Genomic DNA, 18,977 nt, shown 5'->3' with positions numbered 1-18,977 from the left:
AGGAAATATGAGTATGAATTTAAGCTCAGATGAACATCCCCCACCCCAAGTGAAAGGTAGGGCTTTACTCGGGGGATGTGAGACTGATTTTCATTGTCTGTGGCTAAAAGTTCCCTAGATCCACCATCTTGAACTTATTATATATATCTACTATTCAGCCCTCTTCTTCCTGAAACTTGATTAATTGGATATTGTCATAATTCAGTTTGATGGTCCAGATGTGGTTGATGTAAGCATAGAAAATAAGGTAAACTGATTTAAAGAATGACTGTTGATGAGTTCTCAGTTCTCGAAGCTCAAGAGTCACATAAAGTACAACAGAAAACACATAAAGTGCAAAGAAGAGGAACGTGCCAGATAGATGTCATGAATGAAATTGCTCTGGATTACAGTTTAGGTTTGCTCCAGGGTAGTTGTGTGAATTCCTCTTTTTTTTAAGGCATGTGATCAGGTCTAGAGTTGATTGCTGGTCCCATTCTCTTTTTTTTTGGCATATACACTAAATGTAAAATGCCTCAGAAATACATGGATTTCAATGATGTGTGACCAAAAGTGTTGCATCATATCCCAGTGTGTTTAACTTGAAAGTCCATCCAAAATTTACAAGTCAACAAACTGAAGTCTACTTAACAAGTAAAAGTTTGCTTATTTGATTCTAACAAGTTTATAACTGAAATATCCAAAATGCTTCCAGTATCAGGTTTTTTCTTTTGTTTGTTTTTTGCGGGTTGTTATCTACAGAAGCGCAACAGATACTGACAGATGCTGGAAGGCTGGAGATGCATATACCAACATGCAAAGATGTCAAATCAGTCAACAACACAGAGCAATTACACTTAACCACAAGCAAGCATGAGCTCAACCTACGCAGAGAAAAACACATTACGCAGCAGGAGCCCAGGTGGGCGTATGAGAAGTCCAGGCTCCACTCCTTCTCAGGTAGTCATTTCAACAACCCACAATTTATACATTTAGTTGTTTGGTTACTCAGGGTTTTCACTTTTGGAGTTTCCCGAAGAAAAATGAAGACAATTGTGGCAGACATTTGAAGAAAATCTTGCAGAGGCAGGAGTTTTAGTGAAGCACTAGCGCAGTTCTTGCGGATTAGAGCATCATTTTGACTGTCGTGTTGGATTTAATGTGTGCAGGCAACACATTTAAACTCACACTTAAATCTCCACTCTGCGTGGACAGATTTAATAAGTCATCACTGACAAACTGCTGGTTTAGCACTGTGCATTAGAATATGTTGCGATGCATGGAAATCAAAAGTTCGAGAAGTTCATTTAAGTTCATTGTCGGTGAGAGTTATGGTAGTTGGAGGGCGGGACCTCAGCACCCCGTCCCAGATTTGACGTCACATATTTAACGACTCCGCGATCTGAGCTCCAGCTTTTTCAAAGCCCAGTCGGAGGTAAAGGGAGGGTGTTCGACATAAGAGATCTGAGTGGGTCGCCGAGAGAGGTAGGATTGTAGTTTTTTCTGCTTTGTTATTCAGACGAAGAAAAATAAGGGGGGGGAAGTAGGAAAAGAAAATTAAATGTAAGAAATATACACTGTTTCTGGGAAGCATCTCACATTAGAATGGTTGGGCTTTTTTTTTTTTTTTTTGGAAAAACGTCGGGAACTGGGCTTTTTAATTGTTTTGTGGAGCCGTGAACTATATAAACATTATGCAATTAGCAACGTATTATATGTATTAAATGTAAGTATTATTACGTATAGCCATATTTTCATACGTGGGAACTGTTTCTTGCATGTAGTTATCTGTGGTTAAACCTTAAATCCTCTTCCGTATTTTTCTCTCCTTTTTTTAAAAACCCCCCCCAAAAAACCCCAACTTACGTTCATGTGATTTTTAACACAGTGGGAAATTTGCACATGCACGCTGCACAAAACTTGAGGAGGTTTGAGCTTTTTTAAATTAAACTTTAAAAAGCACGCAGAAGTAAACTTTATTAAAATGCTTTTAATATTTGCTCTAATTACTTTTAGGGTGCACTAAATGGGTGGATAATGGAGTTGCCCTGTTTAGGGCATGTTGGAGTTATGTCATGTTTCGGTATGATTTTGGGGGGAATGAAATAAAGGCAACCTTTCTTTCTTTTTATTTGACTGAACTGCTTTCTATGTTTCAGTTTAAAGAGTTTTGCTTTGTTGGTCATTAGTAATCTCAGGAAAATCTAAAAAGGTTAATATTCATGTTTGTTTGTGTTGTAGGTTCAAAGACAATGATGGAGTTAATGACTGGCACCCCTCCAAATCTCTTTAATGGAACAGATGACTTTGGAAGTAATGGCTCTATATATGATGAAAGCACAGAGTATGACTACAGAAACGAGCACGCCGATTTGAGACATTCTCTGAACACCATGTCTATCGTTGTGTACTCCCTGGCTTTTGTCCTCGGTGTGCTCGGGAATGGAGTGGTTATCTGGGTGACCGGGTTCAAGATGAAGAAAACTGTTAACACAGTTTGGTTCCTCAACCTTGCTGTGGCTGACTTCCTCTTCACTGCGTTTTTGCCCCTGAGTGTGACTTACACAGCTTTGGATTTCCACTGGCCTTTTGGCAAGTTCATGTGCAAGCTGAACACCACCATCAGCTTTCTGAACATGTTTGCCAGTGTCTACATTCTGGTGGTGATCAGTGTGGACAGATGTGTGTCTGTGGTGTGGCCTGTCTGGGCTCAGAACCACCGAAATGTACGCAAGGCATCCTATGTGAGTCTGTGTGTTTGGGTGGTGGCTTTGATTCTCAGTGCTCCATACTTCATCTTCAGGGACATCGGGCCATCGTACCACAATAAGGATATCATCAACTGCTTCAACAACTTTGCTCTTTCTGATGATGAAGACACATACAATGACACTCAGTTGTTTCGTCATCAGGCCATGATTTTCACACGCTTCCTACTGGGATTTGTTGTGCCCTTTACTGTCATTGTCTCCTGTTATGCTGTTATAATCCATCGTCTCAGAAGAAACCGCACACTGGCCAATCAGTCAAGTCGCCCCTTTAAGATCATCGCTGCCATTATCATCACTTTCTTTCTTTGCTGGGCTCCCTTTCACATCATGGGTCTAATTGAGATGGCAAATTACATGCCAGAATATTCAAGTGAGATATTAGATGATATCACCATAATTGGGTTACCAATAGCCACCAGTATGGCCTTTCTCAACAGCTGCCTGAATCCACTGCTGTATGTGTTCATGGGCCAGGATTTTAAAGATAAAGTCCGCAAATCCATCCTGATTGTGCTGGAGAGTGCCTTCCAGGAAGAGGTTTCTCGCTCATACACCTATACAAACTCAATGGTCACCACTCGCAGCAAAGATAAGTCATTTTCTGATGCTGAGTTATAAGGCCGTTAAAGACATGAATAAACTTTCTGAGTAGAAATAACTGTATAACAAATCACTTTTAAACAACTTTTAATCAAAAGTTCTCTTAATCAAAAGAGTTAATCTGTCAGGTGTACAGGAGGATTTCCTCTTTATCTTCACTTTTTTGTTGTGACAGCAGAGTGTTTCTCAGCTACAGCCTCTTAGACTTTGTTTTAGTGATACTGTACAATAAGCTTGCAATTCATTTATGTGTTAAAGCATTGAGGATGGTTAAAATTGTTTCAGTGGCAACTATTTAGTATTTATAGCAACACCTGAAATGAGATGCGTGTTACTTCTAAGGTGTTCACAATCTGAGTTAAATGTATCGATCTATGGTAGGTGTGATGTTTTATTAGTTTTGCTGTCACACTTTCTCAGACTCAGGGTATAAAAAGATCTGCAAATTTTTCGAGAAGAGAAACTAGTTTCAGAATTGGTAATTTGTTTGTGGTTGAATTCATGCAACACAAGCAATACCAATGTATCATCTGTAGGAAGGAAGCATCTTTTGTTCACACTCCAGTAAATTTCTTCTTCTCTGCATGAGACATAAAAGAAACCAGATTAGAAGTGCATTACCAGTTCAAGAATAGGCCTTAACTTATGGTTTTACTGATCACTGACATAGTAATAAAGACTGTGCTTCTTGCTAGACAATACATTGTCCTGTTAATTAACCTATCACATTTTACCCTGTAAATAAGCACCTAGAGGTGACCCTTGTTATGATTTGTCAATACATAAATACAACAGAATTTAAATTAGATGAATCTACAAAACTGATTCTGCCCAGTATAAATGGTGGAGTTTGAAATAAAAGTTTTGAACCACTGAACTAACTGATAACAATTATGATTGTAAATGACAAAACTGGCTCACAATATTGAAAACAAATGGCACCTTTAGGTACATATGAAAGTAAAATGTGTAACCCTGTAATCAAATTCTCATTTGACAGAAATCTATTCTAGTATTTATTTATTTGAGCATAATGAACAACAGATCTAATGGATACATAGTGACTATAGAACCACTGGAAAGCTGATAGGGAGTGAGAGGTCAATGTCTGTGGCCTTCATAAGTATTGCTATAATTCTTCAAATATTAATTAATTCTGTTTGTAACCAAAAAGACTACAAATCTACATTTTTTTACATTTCAGAGATAAAATCAGCCTTTTGGAGGTTTACCTCAACAACTAAACTAGAAGGAACAGTTGTCAGCCTTGTTGCCAGTCCTCGATCTATCAAATGAATAATCATCCAATCGGTAAAAATGTTATGAGTTTGGTAAGCATGTCGTCAACATTATATAATCTTGATTCCACTATAAGAAAAAAATGTATTTTTTAATTTTTTTTAATCCCAAATGGCCAAATCTACTTGTCTTTAAATGTCTATAAGTATTGTATTACTATTGTGAATATTTCTGTCAACATTATTTGCATCAATAAAACATTTTTGGCTTTAATGCTTTCCCACTGATAATGTCGACCTACATCTCATTTCATTATCAAAACATAAATGCAGAAAACAACTTATTTCCCTCTACTGAATATTTAACCCTCTCAAGGCAGGTGTTGCTGATTTGCAACAGTTAAAAACTAACAACCTGATTACCCCACATACATATTTTATGAGGTTTTTTTTACTCAGAAGTACCACTGCAGGACTTGGTTGTGCATTAGCAACAAAAAGTTTAATTTGAGCCTGAGAGGGTTAAAGGATGATACTGAGAAACACAGTAGTTATTAAAATAACATTATTTTGCTATACCTTTGATGAGAAGTATCGCAGCAGTGTTGAAAGATAAAGATAAGCTCATGCTGACTGATTTGTAGCTTTTAATCGAGTGATTACTGCCTTAAACCACTTTGCACAATTAAAGGCCTTAAATCAGTCAGTAGGCTCCAATCTGTTTCCCCTTTTTAGTGTGTTACAGTGAAGTTGTCAGGCAGTGGATAAAACATTGGAAATTTTGATCCATATCAAAAAGAATCTACTCATTGAACTTTTTCCTAAGACTTCCTTCCTCTTTGGAGCTAAAAGAAGCCACCCAAACACACAAGCTGTCAATGGAAAGCCCAGGATGTCCTCTATTTAGTAGATCAGGCCTTAACAGGGTAGTTCAAATAGGACATAAATGAATATTCTGTTTCTCAGGAGGACATTGACATGATTGCATCACACAGTTGCTACACATTTGTTGGTTGCACATCCATTATGTAAAACCCAAAGATGCTCTGTTGGAGCGATCTGGCGACTGTGGAGGTCATCTAATTCACTGTCATGTTTAATAAAGCTGTTTGAGATTATTTGAGCTTTTTGACTCAGACTCACAGGTAGATGGAGTAAACAAAAAACTGGCTGATGACCAAAGTACAAAAAAAGAACTAAAGGGAAAAAAGAAACTGAAACCTAAACTGAGACCTAATACTAGGCAAGGGAGTGCTGGAGCTGGAAAATAAGAGGGGAAAATGAACTGACACTCTGAAAAAGATCAAGGAGAAGGCAATAACTATATATACTTAAAAGGGTGATTACAGCAGTGAAGATAACAAATAGAACAGAATAGAGAATAACAGACCAGAGAAAGGAAGCAAAATTTAAGACAATGAAAAAGGAACACAACCTCCAAAATAAAACAGGAAGTGACAGAACTAAATAGGGAAACCGCAGACATGTGAATGGACTTTGCGGTGGATGAAACGCTGGGAAAAGAGCTAAACTCTAAACCAACTGAGAACTAGGAGCAAACCTAAAAACACTAAAGAACACATGAAGTGAATATAAACCTTTAACAAACCAGGGATCACAATGGATAAATAAAAAAATAAAATAAACAAAAACATATTTAAAAATAATAAATAATTAAATAAATAAAACCTCTGCCCAAAATATATACACTGGGTAAACTGACCCAGGACTGTCACAGTTAAGTCTATTTGCCCATGTGTGTTATGTTTCCCACCTATTTTCCCTTAAATACACAGCAGCCTCATTACCTGCTGTGTATTTATTGTCTAAGCCTCCCTGTGTTCTTTGTCATGTTCTACCTCAAAGCTGTGTTTTCTCTGATCCTTCCTGGATTGTTAGTTCCTGGCTCCTGCTTTTGTATTGTTTTTGTATAGTAATTCCTGCAATACAGTAATTCATGACAGAAATTTAGGTGAACAATTGGTAATCTTAAGTAACTAAAACATATGAATGCAAAAAACACCCCAATAAACACCCGTTTTCACACCTTGGCTCGTGTGATTAGGTAGAGGATCATCAGGGGGTCCTTTATCCCTCTTTGGGAGGATACTCCCACTGGGTTTAAATCTGGGACTCTCCACCATTTGACCCTTTAGAACTGAAGAAGCTTCTCGGATGAGAGGTGAAACGTCTTCAAGCAACTTAAAGAAGTCCAGTTGCTTTTCTTTCCAAATCAGGAAGTGTGCGAATGCTTTTTTTATTGCACTGTATATGTCTGTCCAGCAGAGGGACTCTTTACGCTTTTGCTTTACTGATATAGTGCAGCAGTCTTGAGAAGAAGACATGAGCACAGACGGGCTGATTTGCAGTTTTTAATGATGTAATTGCAGCAACATGCTTGGGTACAAATCAGCCAGTAAACCCCCATCTTTTTGTCACTGTAAGTGTATTCTGGTCAAGAAGTCAGGCTGCTGGTAAATAAATGGAGTTTGATAAGCTATTTTATGTAATAAAACTCAGTTACTACTAGTATCTTTTACATATTTTCCTCTTTTTCCTTCTTTTTTCTTCACTCTTCCATCTTTTTTAAATGAGTTTAGTTGCTTTATGCGTCATAAAGAAAGGCACTTTTGGTCTGAGTCTCATAGAAATCAGGTGTCAAAGACTATTATTCAGTTAATAAAATGGAGATAGGCAAAGGTCAACCCTCTGACACCTAAGTCAACATCAGCGATGACCTTAACTGTAGCTCTGAATCCTAACCCCAACCTTCATGATTTATGGAAAATATAAATATAATCTTTCTTCATTTCTTTCTTTGTCCACTGATTGAGAACTGGTTAAGAAAATGGATTGACGGATTATCATGTAAATGTCCCACTCAAAGTTAAACTGCAAACTCACATAGAATCAACTCCTTTGTAGCTCCAGGGATATCAACACAATATACCTCAAACTGAGCTGTAGGTGGCAGGGGAATCCTTCTTGTTGATTAGAATCAGTGAATGTTTTTCTTCCATAGATTAGAAGCAAAATTCAGTGCCTATTATTTATTACTTACTTTATATACCAAATGCAATACTATTCACTTAAAAGAGAATAGTCCAGAGAGTGCGCTTCATTATTATTATTATTATTATTACTATTATTATTATTATTATTATTATTTGTATAACTGTGTCATGTTGTAATGAAACTGCAGTTCCAGAAAATATGCTCTACTTTTACTTTAAAGTATTATTATATTGTCGATTTATAACTGTTTCATGCCTGACTGTTTCATGGGCTATGAGCTCATGTGGTCTGGAGCTTTGGCAGAGCTTGTGTGAGCCAACAGTGTAAATTTTACACCTGATACACCTTAATGACACTATTATTAAATCTCCTGCTAGTGAGGAGACTTTCCTTTTGGGTCTTCAAGACAAGTAGTGTAATGCTGTCCTGCTATCATGTCGGAGGGCGAGCAGCAGCTGCTCCATCTTCTTCTGGACCACTGAGTGTTTGGCTCACAGATAAATTTCATATAGCACTCTATATAGATACACTTTCTTTTTTTTTAGGTTTGCTGGTTAGCTTCTACATTTTTATTTCAAGGAGTATTTAGTGACATCCTCTTGCCATGAAGACATTATAGTTTTGTTTTTCATGGAATGGAAAAGGACTCAATACACATATTTCAGGGTTAAGCAGAAATGAGTTGTAATACAACATCAGTAGAGGTGTTGTAACTGACGCAAAAAAAATTCTCTGTCTCAATTCTGATCATAAGTTAAAAGGAACAGAAAATCAGATTTAACCATACTCGCTCAAAGGGTCAAATTTTGGTAATTGTTAGACTGAGTTAAGTTTCCTTTAAATCCCAAATGCATGGCAGATGTAAGAAGGGTGGTGATGATGATGATGATGATGATGATGATGATGATGATGATGATGATGATGATGATGATGATCTGAAGCTGTTAAGAATGTACAGTCCAGAAAAAAGGTATGAGCATCTGGACACAGATGCTAAACTGCTGTCAGACCCTAAATAAATTATCCTCTGTTGTTACAGATGCTGTTTCAGCTGCTATTCCTTGAGAAGTTGACATATTAGTTACATTTCCACATGGAGTTTTTTTTTTTTTATTTTTTCGTGAGAATATTGTGCAGACACAAGAAAAGGACAGCTGGCCTTCAGCGTAAAAAGTATTTTATCAAGATTGCAAAACCGGATGCTGATAAGAGCCCCATACTGCATCACTGAAAAGGAATAGAAACATTCTCATTTTAAATGTTGTGCAAACTTCCTGTAGATCTAGTTCTTTATAAGGGGTGACATATCATCCATTAACTGTTTCATTAATCTTTAGTGAATTCATCCACAAAAAAAGAGCTTTGCTAAATTACTAAATAACATATTTGTAGAACTCCAGATACATCAGATATTTTTCTATAAACCTGAAGAACTTTAAAAATCACTAATCATGAACATAAAGTATTTTTTATGTTTCTTGCAAATAAAAACAAAAACAAAATAAACACCCAAGGCATAGGGACAATAAGTTAGAAAGTTAATATTTTGCTTTTATTTACTGAATTATATTATATGCTACTGATTATGGAAACAGGTTGGTTGTCCTCAGAATATTTCATGACTTGATACTCACCAAACCCAAGGTTGCAACAGAAAGATAATGGTGTTAAATAGCAAAACAGCCAGCTGTTAGCCGTGTTACACTGTGGCCCTCTCACAAGAATATATATGTTCTAATATTACATGTCTTTTGCTTTTAGAAAAAATAATGCTGCATTCTTGATGCAATATGTTGCAGTCCAAATTTTGCATGAGGGCATTGCAAACCCTCATGCTCCCAACCATCATAGAATGCTCTCTCATGTTTTAACTTTTACAAACTTCCTGTGGATTTGCATGTTTATCAGCAGCGACATACACCCCACACGAGTCTCAGCTAAGCTGTCAGAGTTGGATCAAACATTCTTCTGCAGAGGATTCATTAACAACCAACAAGACAGCTTCACAAGGTATTTACTTCATTTTTCACCAAGCATGAAAGATTTCCCAGGAATATTGCTCTAAATATGTATATGTGCATAAAAAAAACAGGAAATTCATTTTCTTACACTGTCACATGATGTAAAAACACTAATTTAGTGTTATTTCACAGGACTAGTGCTAGTTTTCAAGAACAGGGGTGATGTGCAAAGCTGTATCTAAACTACAGAGGGATAAAGTTGTTGCCATACCACGAGGATATGTGAAAGAGTTGCTGAAGTCAGGTTAAGAAGGGAGGAGATGTTTGATAAGCAGCATTATGGCTTCATGCCAAGAAAGAGCACTACAGATGTAATGTTTGCCTTGAGAATGTAGATGCAAAGTATAAAGAAGGTCAGAATTCATACAGGAGCAGCAGAGAAGTATGTGATGGTGGTGCTGGACATGTATGAGAACAGCGAGACAGTAGGAGTGGCAGATGGATCCAAGGTGAGGGTGGGATTACATCAGGGATCGGCTCTGAGCCCCTTCTTGTTTGCAACATTAGGTTGACAGATGAGGTCAACAAGGCGTCTTTGTGGACTATGATGACATTGTGTTCTTTAGTGAGAGGACTGAGCAGGTGGAAGAGAACCTGAAGAGGTGACGGTATTGACAGAGTAGCAGGGAAATCTAGAGAAATTTTGTTAGTGTGGCTTCTGAGTGACATGGGATTCAGATGGGGTGGCAAAAACAATACCATTTTGAGTACATAAATTAGAAATGAGTCCTTCAGAGGAACACCTCAGGTGAACATTAGAGGCAAGACTGTGATGGTTTTGACATGTGCAGAGGGATAATGGATATATATTGGACAAAGGAAGTGTAAGATGGGGGATAAACAATATATATGCTTGTTTTTCCTGAATACTTTTGTCACGTTTACTGTCTAAGGACAGTGCTAGCAAGCACTCTCTGCTTATGACCAAAAATGTAAAAAAAACAAGACAAAAACAGCCCTTTTTGTTGGTGAGAAAATGTACCATGTCCACCAATCAAAAATGATATGGCAAAATGACATTTGGTTGTTTAGGAAGAGGGGGAAGTTTTAGGAGTGAGAGAGAGAGAGCAGAAAAAGAGAGAGCGAGTTTTGAGATGTGAGAGATTTGTGACGTTTAGCGTGTTTGGAGTGTGTAGCCAGTGTGTAGTCTTGTGTAGTGTTGTGGATAGTTTTGTGTTGTATGTCTGAACAATGAGGCGACTGCTGTCTCCAGATAGAAACCGGCAGTGATACACCTCCTGCTGTCAGACCTGCAGGTATCAGGCTGTGATGTTCTTCTCTATAGTGGACAGAAATATTTGGAGTGGCACAAATAATTTGTGTGGCATCTTATTGAATGCAGAACAGCTGATTGTTATGTAAATAGTTTGAAATGGTTATTTACAGTAAAAAATATAACTTTTCCTACTCGGATTTTATGCTTTTTGTCTCAATTTAGATCAATTGTGTTAATACAGTATGTCAAAATGAAAACATAACTGTAAATTCAGACACATGAGGTTGTGCTGAAAAGGACGATACCAAACAAGGTAAAGTAAATAGTTTTTAAAGGTGAAATGTAGAGGAAACATGAAAATTAGTTAAAAATGGCTAATCATACCCTGGACCCCACTTTTTTTTTTTTTTTAAAGTAACGCAATAGTTACTTTTCAAGTAATTCATTTCTTTTAGAATCTTGTAACTCAGTTACTAATCCAGTTACTTTTTTGAAGAAGTAACTAGTAACTATAATTAATTTCTTTTTCAAAGTAACTTGCCCAACACTGCTGCTATGTGGGATAGTGTCACACGAAGGCAAATGATCCACTCTGGTGACCCTTAAAGGGTGCAGCAGAGAAAAGAAGAAAAACGAAATCACACTTTACAACTTTACTTACAACACTTGATTACAGAAAATGTGTGCTTTTTTGAGGATTTCAAATGTAGAGATAATGTCCTTTCATGTTTGTCTAATTGTCTGGGAGCTATGTTGACATACGGCCTTAGACTGAATGTCACCATAGCTTCAGTTTCAGTTTCCTATTAACTTTGACTGGGAGCTGAACTTTTTACTTATTGTTTTTCTTTGCAGGTCTAAAGTCAGTGAGGGAGATGACCACTAACTCTTTCAATCCAATCAATACAACTGCTGCACCTAATGGAAATGGCTCCAAGAATAGTGACAGCAATGGTGGGCTTAACATCATGTCTCTCATAATTTATTCCCTGGCTTTTGTCCTCGGTGTGCTCGGGAATGGAGTGGTTATCTGGGTGACCGGGTTCAAGATGAAGAAAACTGTTAACATAGTTTGGTACCTCAACCTTGCTGTGGCTGACTTCCTCTTCACTGTGTTTTTGCCCCTGAGTGTGACTTACACAGCTTTGGATTTCCACTGGCCTTTTGGCAAGTTCATGTGCAAGCTGAACACCACTATCAGCTTTCTGAACATGTTTGCCAGTGTCTACATTCTGGTGGTGATCAGTGTGGATAGATGTGTGTCTGTGGTGTGGCCCGTCTGGGCTAAGAACTACCGAAATGTACGCAGAGCATCCTATGTGAGTCTGTGTGTTTGGGTGGTGGCTTTGATTCTCAGTGCTCCATACTTCATCTTCAGGGACACTGAACAAGACTCTAACAAAATGATTTGCTTTGACAACTATGCTCTTTCTGATGACTATGAAACACCATCAGTGAAAAAGTTAAGGGAATTTCGTCATCAGGCCATGACTATCACACACGTACTCCTAGGATTTGCTGTGCCTTTCACTTTCATTGTCTTGTGTTATGCTGTTATAATCCATCGTCTCAGAAGAAACCGCACACTGGCCAATCAGTCAAGTCGCCCCTTTAAGATCATCGCTGCCATTATCATCACTTTCTTTCTTTGCTGGGCTCCCTTTCACATCATGGGTCTAATTGAGATGGCATATCACATGCCAGAATATTCAAGTGAGATATTAGATGATATCATCACAATTGGGTTCCCGATAGCCACCAGCGTGGCCTTTCTCAACAGCTGCTTGAATCCACTGCTGTATGTGTTCATGGGCCAAGATTTTAAAGATAAAGTCCGCAAATCCATCCTGATTGTGCTGGAGAGTGCCTTCCAGGAAGAGGAGACACGCAATTACACTTACACAAAGTCAGTGGACACCAGTCAGAACCAAGAGAGTTCAGATTTGAATACTGAGGTATAAGAAACGAAATAATTAAGCTGTAAAGCATATGTCAAATTGCTTATGGGCTTTTTACTACCTTAAGTATGATTCAGATATGTGAACTGTTTCTCCACTTATACATCCTATAATCACCACATGTGGGCTCAAGATATATATATATTGTATTGCATTGTATATCTATAAATAAATCCTCATATGTGTATCAATTAATCCAACATCTAATAAGAAGCATCTAATGCAGTGGTTCTTAACCTGGGTTCGATCGAACCCTAGGGGTTCGGTGAGTCGGTCTCAGGGGTTCGGCAGAGCCTTCGCCATGACATGCAAGGCTCATTTTGTGCACCAGTAAAAAAATCACATTTTATTTTTCACTAAAGAGGGGTTCAGTGAATGCGCATATGAAGCTGGTGGGGTTCGGTACCTCCAACAAAGTTAAGAACCACTGATCTAATGACAGCAGCTTATCACTATCAAAAAACAAGTAACAGAAAACACTGATTATTATAACATCAACCAGTAGAGGGAGCCGTTTGCATACTAAAACGTCATGGCACCCCCACACATGATTGAGTTGCAACTTCTAAAAACTAAATTAAGAAAATCAGACAAAATGCGCTTTGTTTCTCTTATGTGTTGACTAGACAGGACGTGCATGGTTAAATCTGCCATTTATAAGCATAATCATTTTTGGTGCCCTTCTTATGCCAAAACTATTTATTAAAAGTAGGCAAACAAGTGAAATAAAGGGTGAATTAAGAGAATACAGTGTTTATAAGATGACATGTAATTATCCTGTGTAAATAAATAAACACACAACACAAACAAATATATAAGATTCATGAAACATGCATTTTGAACAGTTTTGTTTTCAGCACAGTTTTGTGTTCAGCCACACAGTTGCACCTGAAAGCAAATACAAATGCATATTCTCAGAGACATTTATTCAGATTAAGATAAAATCTAGTCAAATAAACATAAATATAAATGGAATAAAATGAACTTTGAATATATTGAATAAAACTCAAATACATGGAATGAACCTTGAATATATTGATTCACTTTGTAGTAACGCCCTATATTTGTATTATAATTTGCCTCTAGATAAATTTTCGATAACTTTGAACATTTAAAATGTTTAATTAACCTCATAACTTGACATTATTACTGCTCTTATTCACTTTTAGTTATTTATTTTTACTCATTACTCATTACTACTGTAATTTTTGTAATTTGGCATAGTTTAGTGCCTTAATCCGGATCACTATTCGTGTTGTTTTAGCACTGGGGGCTCATGTCGACAAAATTCATTTTCTTTGTAACTTCAACTGTATTTGACATCAAGTAATTATTTGGGGGTAATTAATTGAGTATAACCAAACTATAACTGACTTTGGCAAGAAAATGATGGAGACCAACAATAACAAACCATTAACTCTTGTATTAACACCAGTACAACCACTAGTGAAATTAGAAAGTCTTTCATTACTGTGTCTAACATTTTTCACTTCCTGATATTTGTCTTTGGTGTGCTCAGGAATGGTACTGGTTATCTGGACGACTGGATTCAAGATAAGGAAAACAGTACCCACATTTTGGTACCTCAACCTTCCTGTGGCCAACTTCATTTACTTTGTAGCATTTATACCCCTTAATTTAATAAATCTTGCTTTAGACTTCCACTGGCCTTTTGGCAAACTCATATGTAAGCACAACACCATGGTACTTATTCTGAACATGTTTGATAGTGTCTACATTGTGGTGGTGATTAAAAAAATGTATGTAAGGGTTGTGACTCTGGGTGTTTGGGGGGTGGCTTTGATGATCGGCTTTCCATATTCCATCATCATGGACACAGAGCAAGCGTGTAAGAATGAAAGCAAAACTCTCTGCTTAAACAGCTACGTGGTTTCTGATGACTGTAATGCAGAATCTCCCAATATACAGCGACAATTTCATCATCCACCCATTATCATCGCCCGGTTCCTTGTGCTTTTTGCAGTCCCATCCACTGTCATTGTCTCCTCTTATGTTGTCACAATCAAAACAATCATCTCATAAGAAACCACTGGCCACCCAGTTGAGTCGTTTTTTTTTTTTCTGTGCTGGGCTCCTATTCATATTATGGATCAAATTGTGATAGCTAAAAAAAATGGATACTTCAAATTGTATCATTGGCATCCGTTTGGCCACCAATATGGCCTTTCTCAACAGCTGCCTGAATCCACTGCTGCATGTGTTTATGGAATAAGATTTTATTAAGAAAGAAGTCTGCAAATCCATTATGAATGTATTCAAAACTGTCGTCCAGGAGGAGGAGAAACACTCTCACACTTACAATAAGTCAGTAAACACAAATACAACTCAGTTTTAAATGCTAATGTTCAAGGCTTGCAATGACTTAAAGAAACAAAGAAACAAAAGAAACATTACTCCAGAGGAAATCATTCTAAACCTGATTGTTTGAATTGTATAAAAATATATAATGTTAATTAGATGGAAGTAGCTAAAGTTGTTCATGTCTCTTTAACTCACAGTTGCAGTTTGTGCTATGTTTGTACAATTATGGAACTAAAAGTGGTTGTAAAATGCCACTTCCTGGAAAATAGAATGAGTCAGTAATTTCAAAATAAGTATTACATTTGTTTCTGGTCGACTTTGTGTAACATAACACTTGGACATGTGACTTGTCCCACAAATGCCATATTAGGTAAGAGAGGTGGGCATTTAAACTATTAACTATATAATAAAGATAACACATTCAGTCAATATATTTATTATGACTGGAATACCACTGAGTTCCTTGTAAGACCATCATGTGAATTTTCATATTTTTTCTTACTTATTTAGCATAACAGCAGTCTGGCATATTCCCTGTTAATATATGACATACGAGTTATGGTTGTTGTGTTTTATTGTGTTTAACATTTGCAGCTTTGTATAATTATTTATTCTTTATTTTTACATACTATTATATACTGTATAACTTAAATTCAATTGCACTCTTCTCACCTTAGTCTTTTCCACCATTGTTAATTGTGACATTTCCCTCTTTTGCCTAAAATGCCATTTAGTTTTAGTCTTAATTTAGGCATCTTAAAAAAAGAGAGAGAAAATGTTTTGCATATTTGCTTGCATATGTTAGTATTTAGTTTTACTAAATATATATCTATTTTTAGTTTTGTTCAGTATCTGATCCCAACTTTTATGATCACAACAACATTTAAGACTTTGTTTCCTGTTTTAGATGTTTATCAGGCATTCAGTATCATAATCATTTATGTTTGTTTATATTTTCTTTTTTCATTAGAGATTACTGAAAACAAACTGCCTCGGCTCCATCACGATAAGGGTCTATGCCCTGCAACCTTTGCTTGTGTTTCTGTTATCTTTTCTTTCTGTCTGGGAACTACAGATAAAAAATTGGCTCATAGCTAAATCTGGTACATTTAAAGCAATGTTTATTAAAATGCATTGTCCCTGTTACAAATAAAGAATTAAGGTTATAAAGTCTATATAGTCTCCACTTCTACCACATCTAGAATGTTTGATTTATAATCAGAAAAAATATTATAGAAGGGGTGTGACGTCAGACTGCAAAATCTGCTGGAAGCCTCATGTTAGAAATCTAAAAACAAAAATAGCAAAGAGCATCCCAGTGTTGGGGAAAACAAGGCACATTCTGAACCACTAATCATTGGATATTTAAAACTGTTCAATGGTTTGATCTCACTTAAATTGTGTTGAATGTTTAAACAAGAGAGAAAGGTGTGAAAATGTTCGTGCCTGAGTATAAATTGTATAAAGTGTCTAGTGAGGGGTTTTACAGCCTCAAAACATCTATAAGAATTGTAAAAAATAAAGTTGGCTACTTCATGGATTTCACTTATCACGGGTTATTTTTAGAACGTAACTCCCACGATAAACGAAGAACCATTGTACGTCCATCTAAGACGTACCTAAGATAGTATATATAGAGTCCCGATCAAAAGTTTAAGAGTACTTGAAAAATAAAAATAAAAAATCATATTTTGCATAGTTGGATCTTAACAAGGTTTGAGCTTCAATATGCAACAAGAAGAAATGGGAGTGAGACAAAACATTAGTTTGAGCATGCAATTTACTGAAAACAACACTTAAACTGAAACCAGTTGTTTTACAGCTGATCAACTGTTTTACAGCCTTTAAAAAGCCAAATCTGTGCAAAAACATGGATTCATTGTCATTTTCTGTCAGGTAGTCACATTGTCATGACATTCTGATGGCAAAGGCAAAAGAACATTCCCTTTTTAAACGTGGTTGGGTTGTTGAACTGAATAAGCAGGGTCTCTCGCAGCGCACCATTGCTGCTAAGGTGGGATGCAAGTGAGAGTGAGACAGTCATTTGGAATTTCTTAAATAATCCTGCAGGTTATGGAACAAAAAAGGCAAGTGGAAGACCTGAAGAAATTTCACCAGCACTGAGTCTGAGGATCCAACTGGCTGTCCGTCAAGACACTGAACGATCTTCAACACAAATTAAGACCATTAGTGGTGCCGAATGCAGCCCCACAACCATCAGAGACTGAAGGGCTTCAAAAACAAAAAACGTCTTCAAAGGCCTCGTCTGCTTGAACGCCACAGAACTGACTGTTTGGTCTTTGCAAGAAAGCACCAAACATGGGACACTGAGAGGTGGAAGAAAGTTTTATTTCCCAATGAGAAAAAATGTAACCTTGATGGTCCTGATGGTTTCCAGTATTACTGGGATGACAAGTAGATCCCACCTGAGATGTTTTCTATGTGCCACAGTGGAGGGGATGCCATAATGGTCTGGGGTGCTTTTTCTTTCAGTGGAACAATGGAGCTTGACGAGGGGGGGTGCAGGAGGTCATAGCCGCTGGCTATGTCCAGATGTTGCAGAGAGAACGCCTCATGACTCAGGGCCCTCGTCTGTGTGGTAATGACTGGGTTTTTCAACAGATCATCGCTATATTACACAATGCCTGCAGGAGAAGGGACTTCTTCCAGGAGAATAAGATTACTCTTTTCAAATTCAAATTCAAATTTTATTTGTCACGTACACAGTCATACACAGTACGATATGTAGTGAAATGCTTGGACAACTGCTCGTGACCTAAAGAAAACAAAAAAGGAAAGGCTATGAATAAGATAGGAAATAAATATGAAAAATTAAAAAGGGTAAATTTAACTAGGAAGGAATAAAATATAAATTAAGGTTAAAAATGAAATAACTGTACAACACAAATTAGAATGAAGGGTAAATTTAACTGGGAAGAATAAGATAAAGATAAATATATAAATTAAAGTTGAAAATAAAATAACTGTACAACAAAATACACAATACACAATATAGAACTATATAAGAATGTATGAAGAAATCTAAATATAAATAAATATATACACAATAACAGCAGCTGTACAAGTATTAACCGGAAATGAAGAATATAGTGACCAGTGTTGTGCAAAACCAAAGTCCAGAAAGTCCAGTGTGTGTGTAAGAACCATATGTGTGGGTCAGTACTGTGTGGTGGTGTGATTGAGAGACCGTATCGCCTGCGGGAAGAAGCTCCTCCTCAGTCTCTCTGTGTTGGTCTTCAGGGAGCGGAATCGCTTTCCTGACCTCAACAGAGAGAACAGTCTGTTGTTGGGGTGGCTGAGGTCCTTCACGATCTTCCTGGCCTTGGTCCAGCACCGCCTGCTGTAGATTGAGTGCAGGTCAGGGAGCTCGGAGCGGATGGTGCGCTCAGCTGACCGCACAACCCTCTGTAGAGCTCATCTGTCCTGCATGGTGCTGTTCCCGAACCAGGTTAAGATGTTTCCCGCCAGGATGCTCTCTATGGTGCACGAGTAAAAGTTCCTGAGCACCTTGGAGGGCAGTTGGAAGTCTCTCAAGCGTCTGAGGTGGTAGAGACGCTGTCGGGCCTTTTTCACCACGGTGTTGATGTGACAGGACCATGACAGGTCCTGCGTGATGTGAACTCCGAGGTATTTGAAGCTGTCCACTCTCTCCACTGGGCACTCGTTGATGACGGGGGTCTGGTAGTTCCTCTCCTGCTTAGTGCTGAAGTCCACTATCAGCTCCTTTGTCTTACTGACGTTTAGAAGGAGGTTGTTCCTCTGGCACCAGTTCTCCAGATTCCTAATCTCCTTCAGGTAGGCCGTCTCGTTGTTATCAGAGATCAGGCCCACCACGA

At 37.5% G+C, this 18,977-nt stretch overlaps 2 protein-coding genes and 1 pseudogene across 2 annotated transcripts; all 3 read left to right on the top strand.

Moving 5' to 3' along the window:
- Nucleotides 1-1,403: 1,403 nt before the first annotated feature.
- Nucleotides 1,404-4,963, top strand: fpr1 (formyl peptide receptor 1). The gene is made up of 2 exons (XM_085473474.1): nucleotides 1,404-1,464; nucleotides 2,221-4,963. The coding sequence occupies exon 2, from the start codon at nucleotides 2,232-2,234 to the stop codon at nucleotides 3,366-3,368; it is 1,137 nt and encodes a 378-aa protein (XP_085329600.1). The 5' UTR covers nucleotides 1,404-1,464; nucleotides 2,221-2,231; the 3' UTR covers nucleotides 3,369-4,963.
- Nucleotides 4,964-9,558: 4,595 nt separating this feature from the next.
- Nucleotides 9,559-13,562, top strand: LOC146698382 (chemerin-like receptor 1). The gene is made up of 2 exons (XM_085472663.1): nucleotides 9,559-9,613; nucleotides 11,696-13,562. Exon 2 carries the CDS (start codon nucleotides 11,716-11,718, stop codon nucleotides 12,799-12,801), a length of 1,086 nt encoding a protein of 361 aa, XP_085328789.1. The 5' UTR covers nucleotides 9,559-9,613; nucleotides 11,696-11,715; the 3' UTR covers nucleotides 12,802-13,562.
- Nucleotides 13,563-14,074: 512 nt separating this feature from the next.
- Nucleotides 14,075-15,154, top strand: LOC146698381 (chemerin-like receptor 1; annotated as a pseudogene).
- Nucleotides 15,155-18,977: the final 3,823 nt, after the last annotated feature.

The sequence above is a fragment of the Copadichromis virginalis genome, linkage group LG11 (genome assembly GCF_057382275.1).
Source record: "Copadichromis virginalis isolate Kocher_CV1m ecotype Utaka linkage group LG11, C_Virginalis_male_GT1.1, whole genome shotgun sequence".
Classification (NCBI taxonomy): Eukaryota; Metazoa; Chordata; class Actinopteri; order Cichliformes; family Cichlidae; genus Copadichromis; species Copadichromis virginalis.
This window is presented reverse-complemented; position numbering and strand designations above follow the sequence as displayed.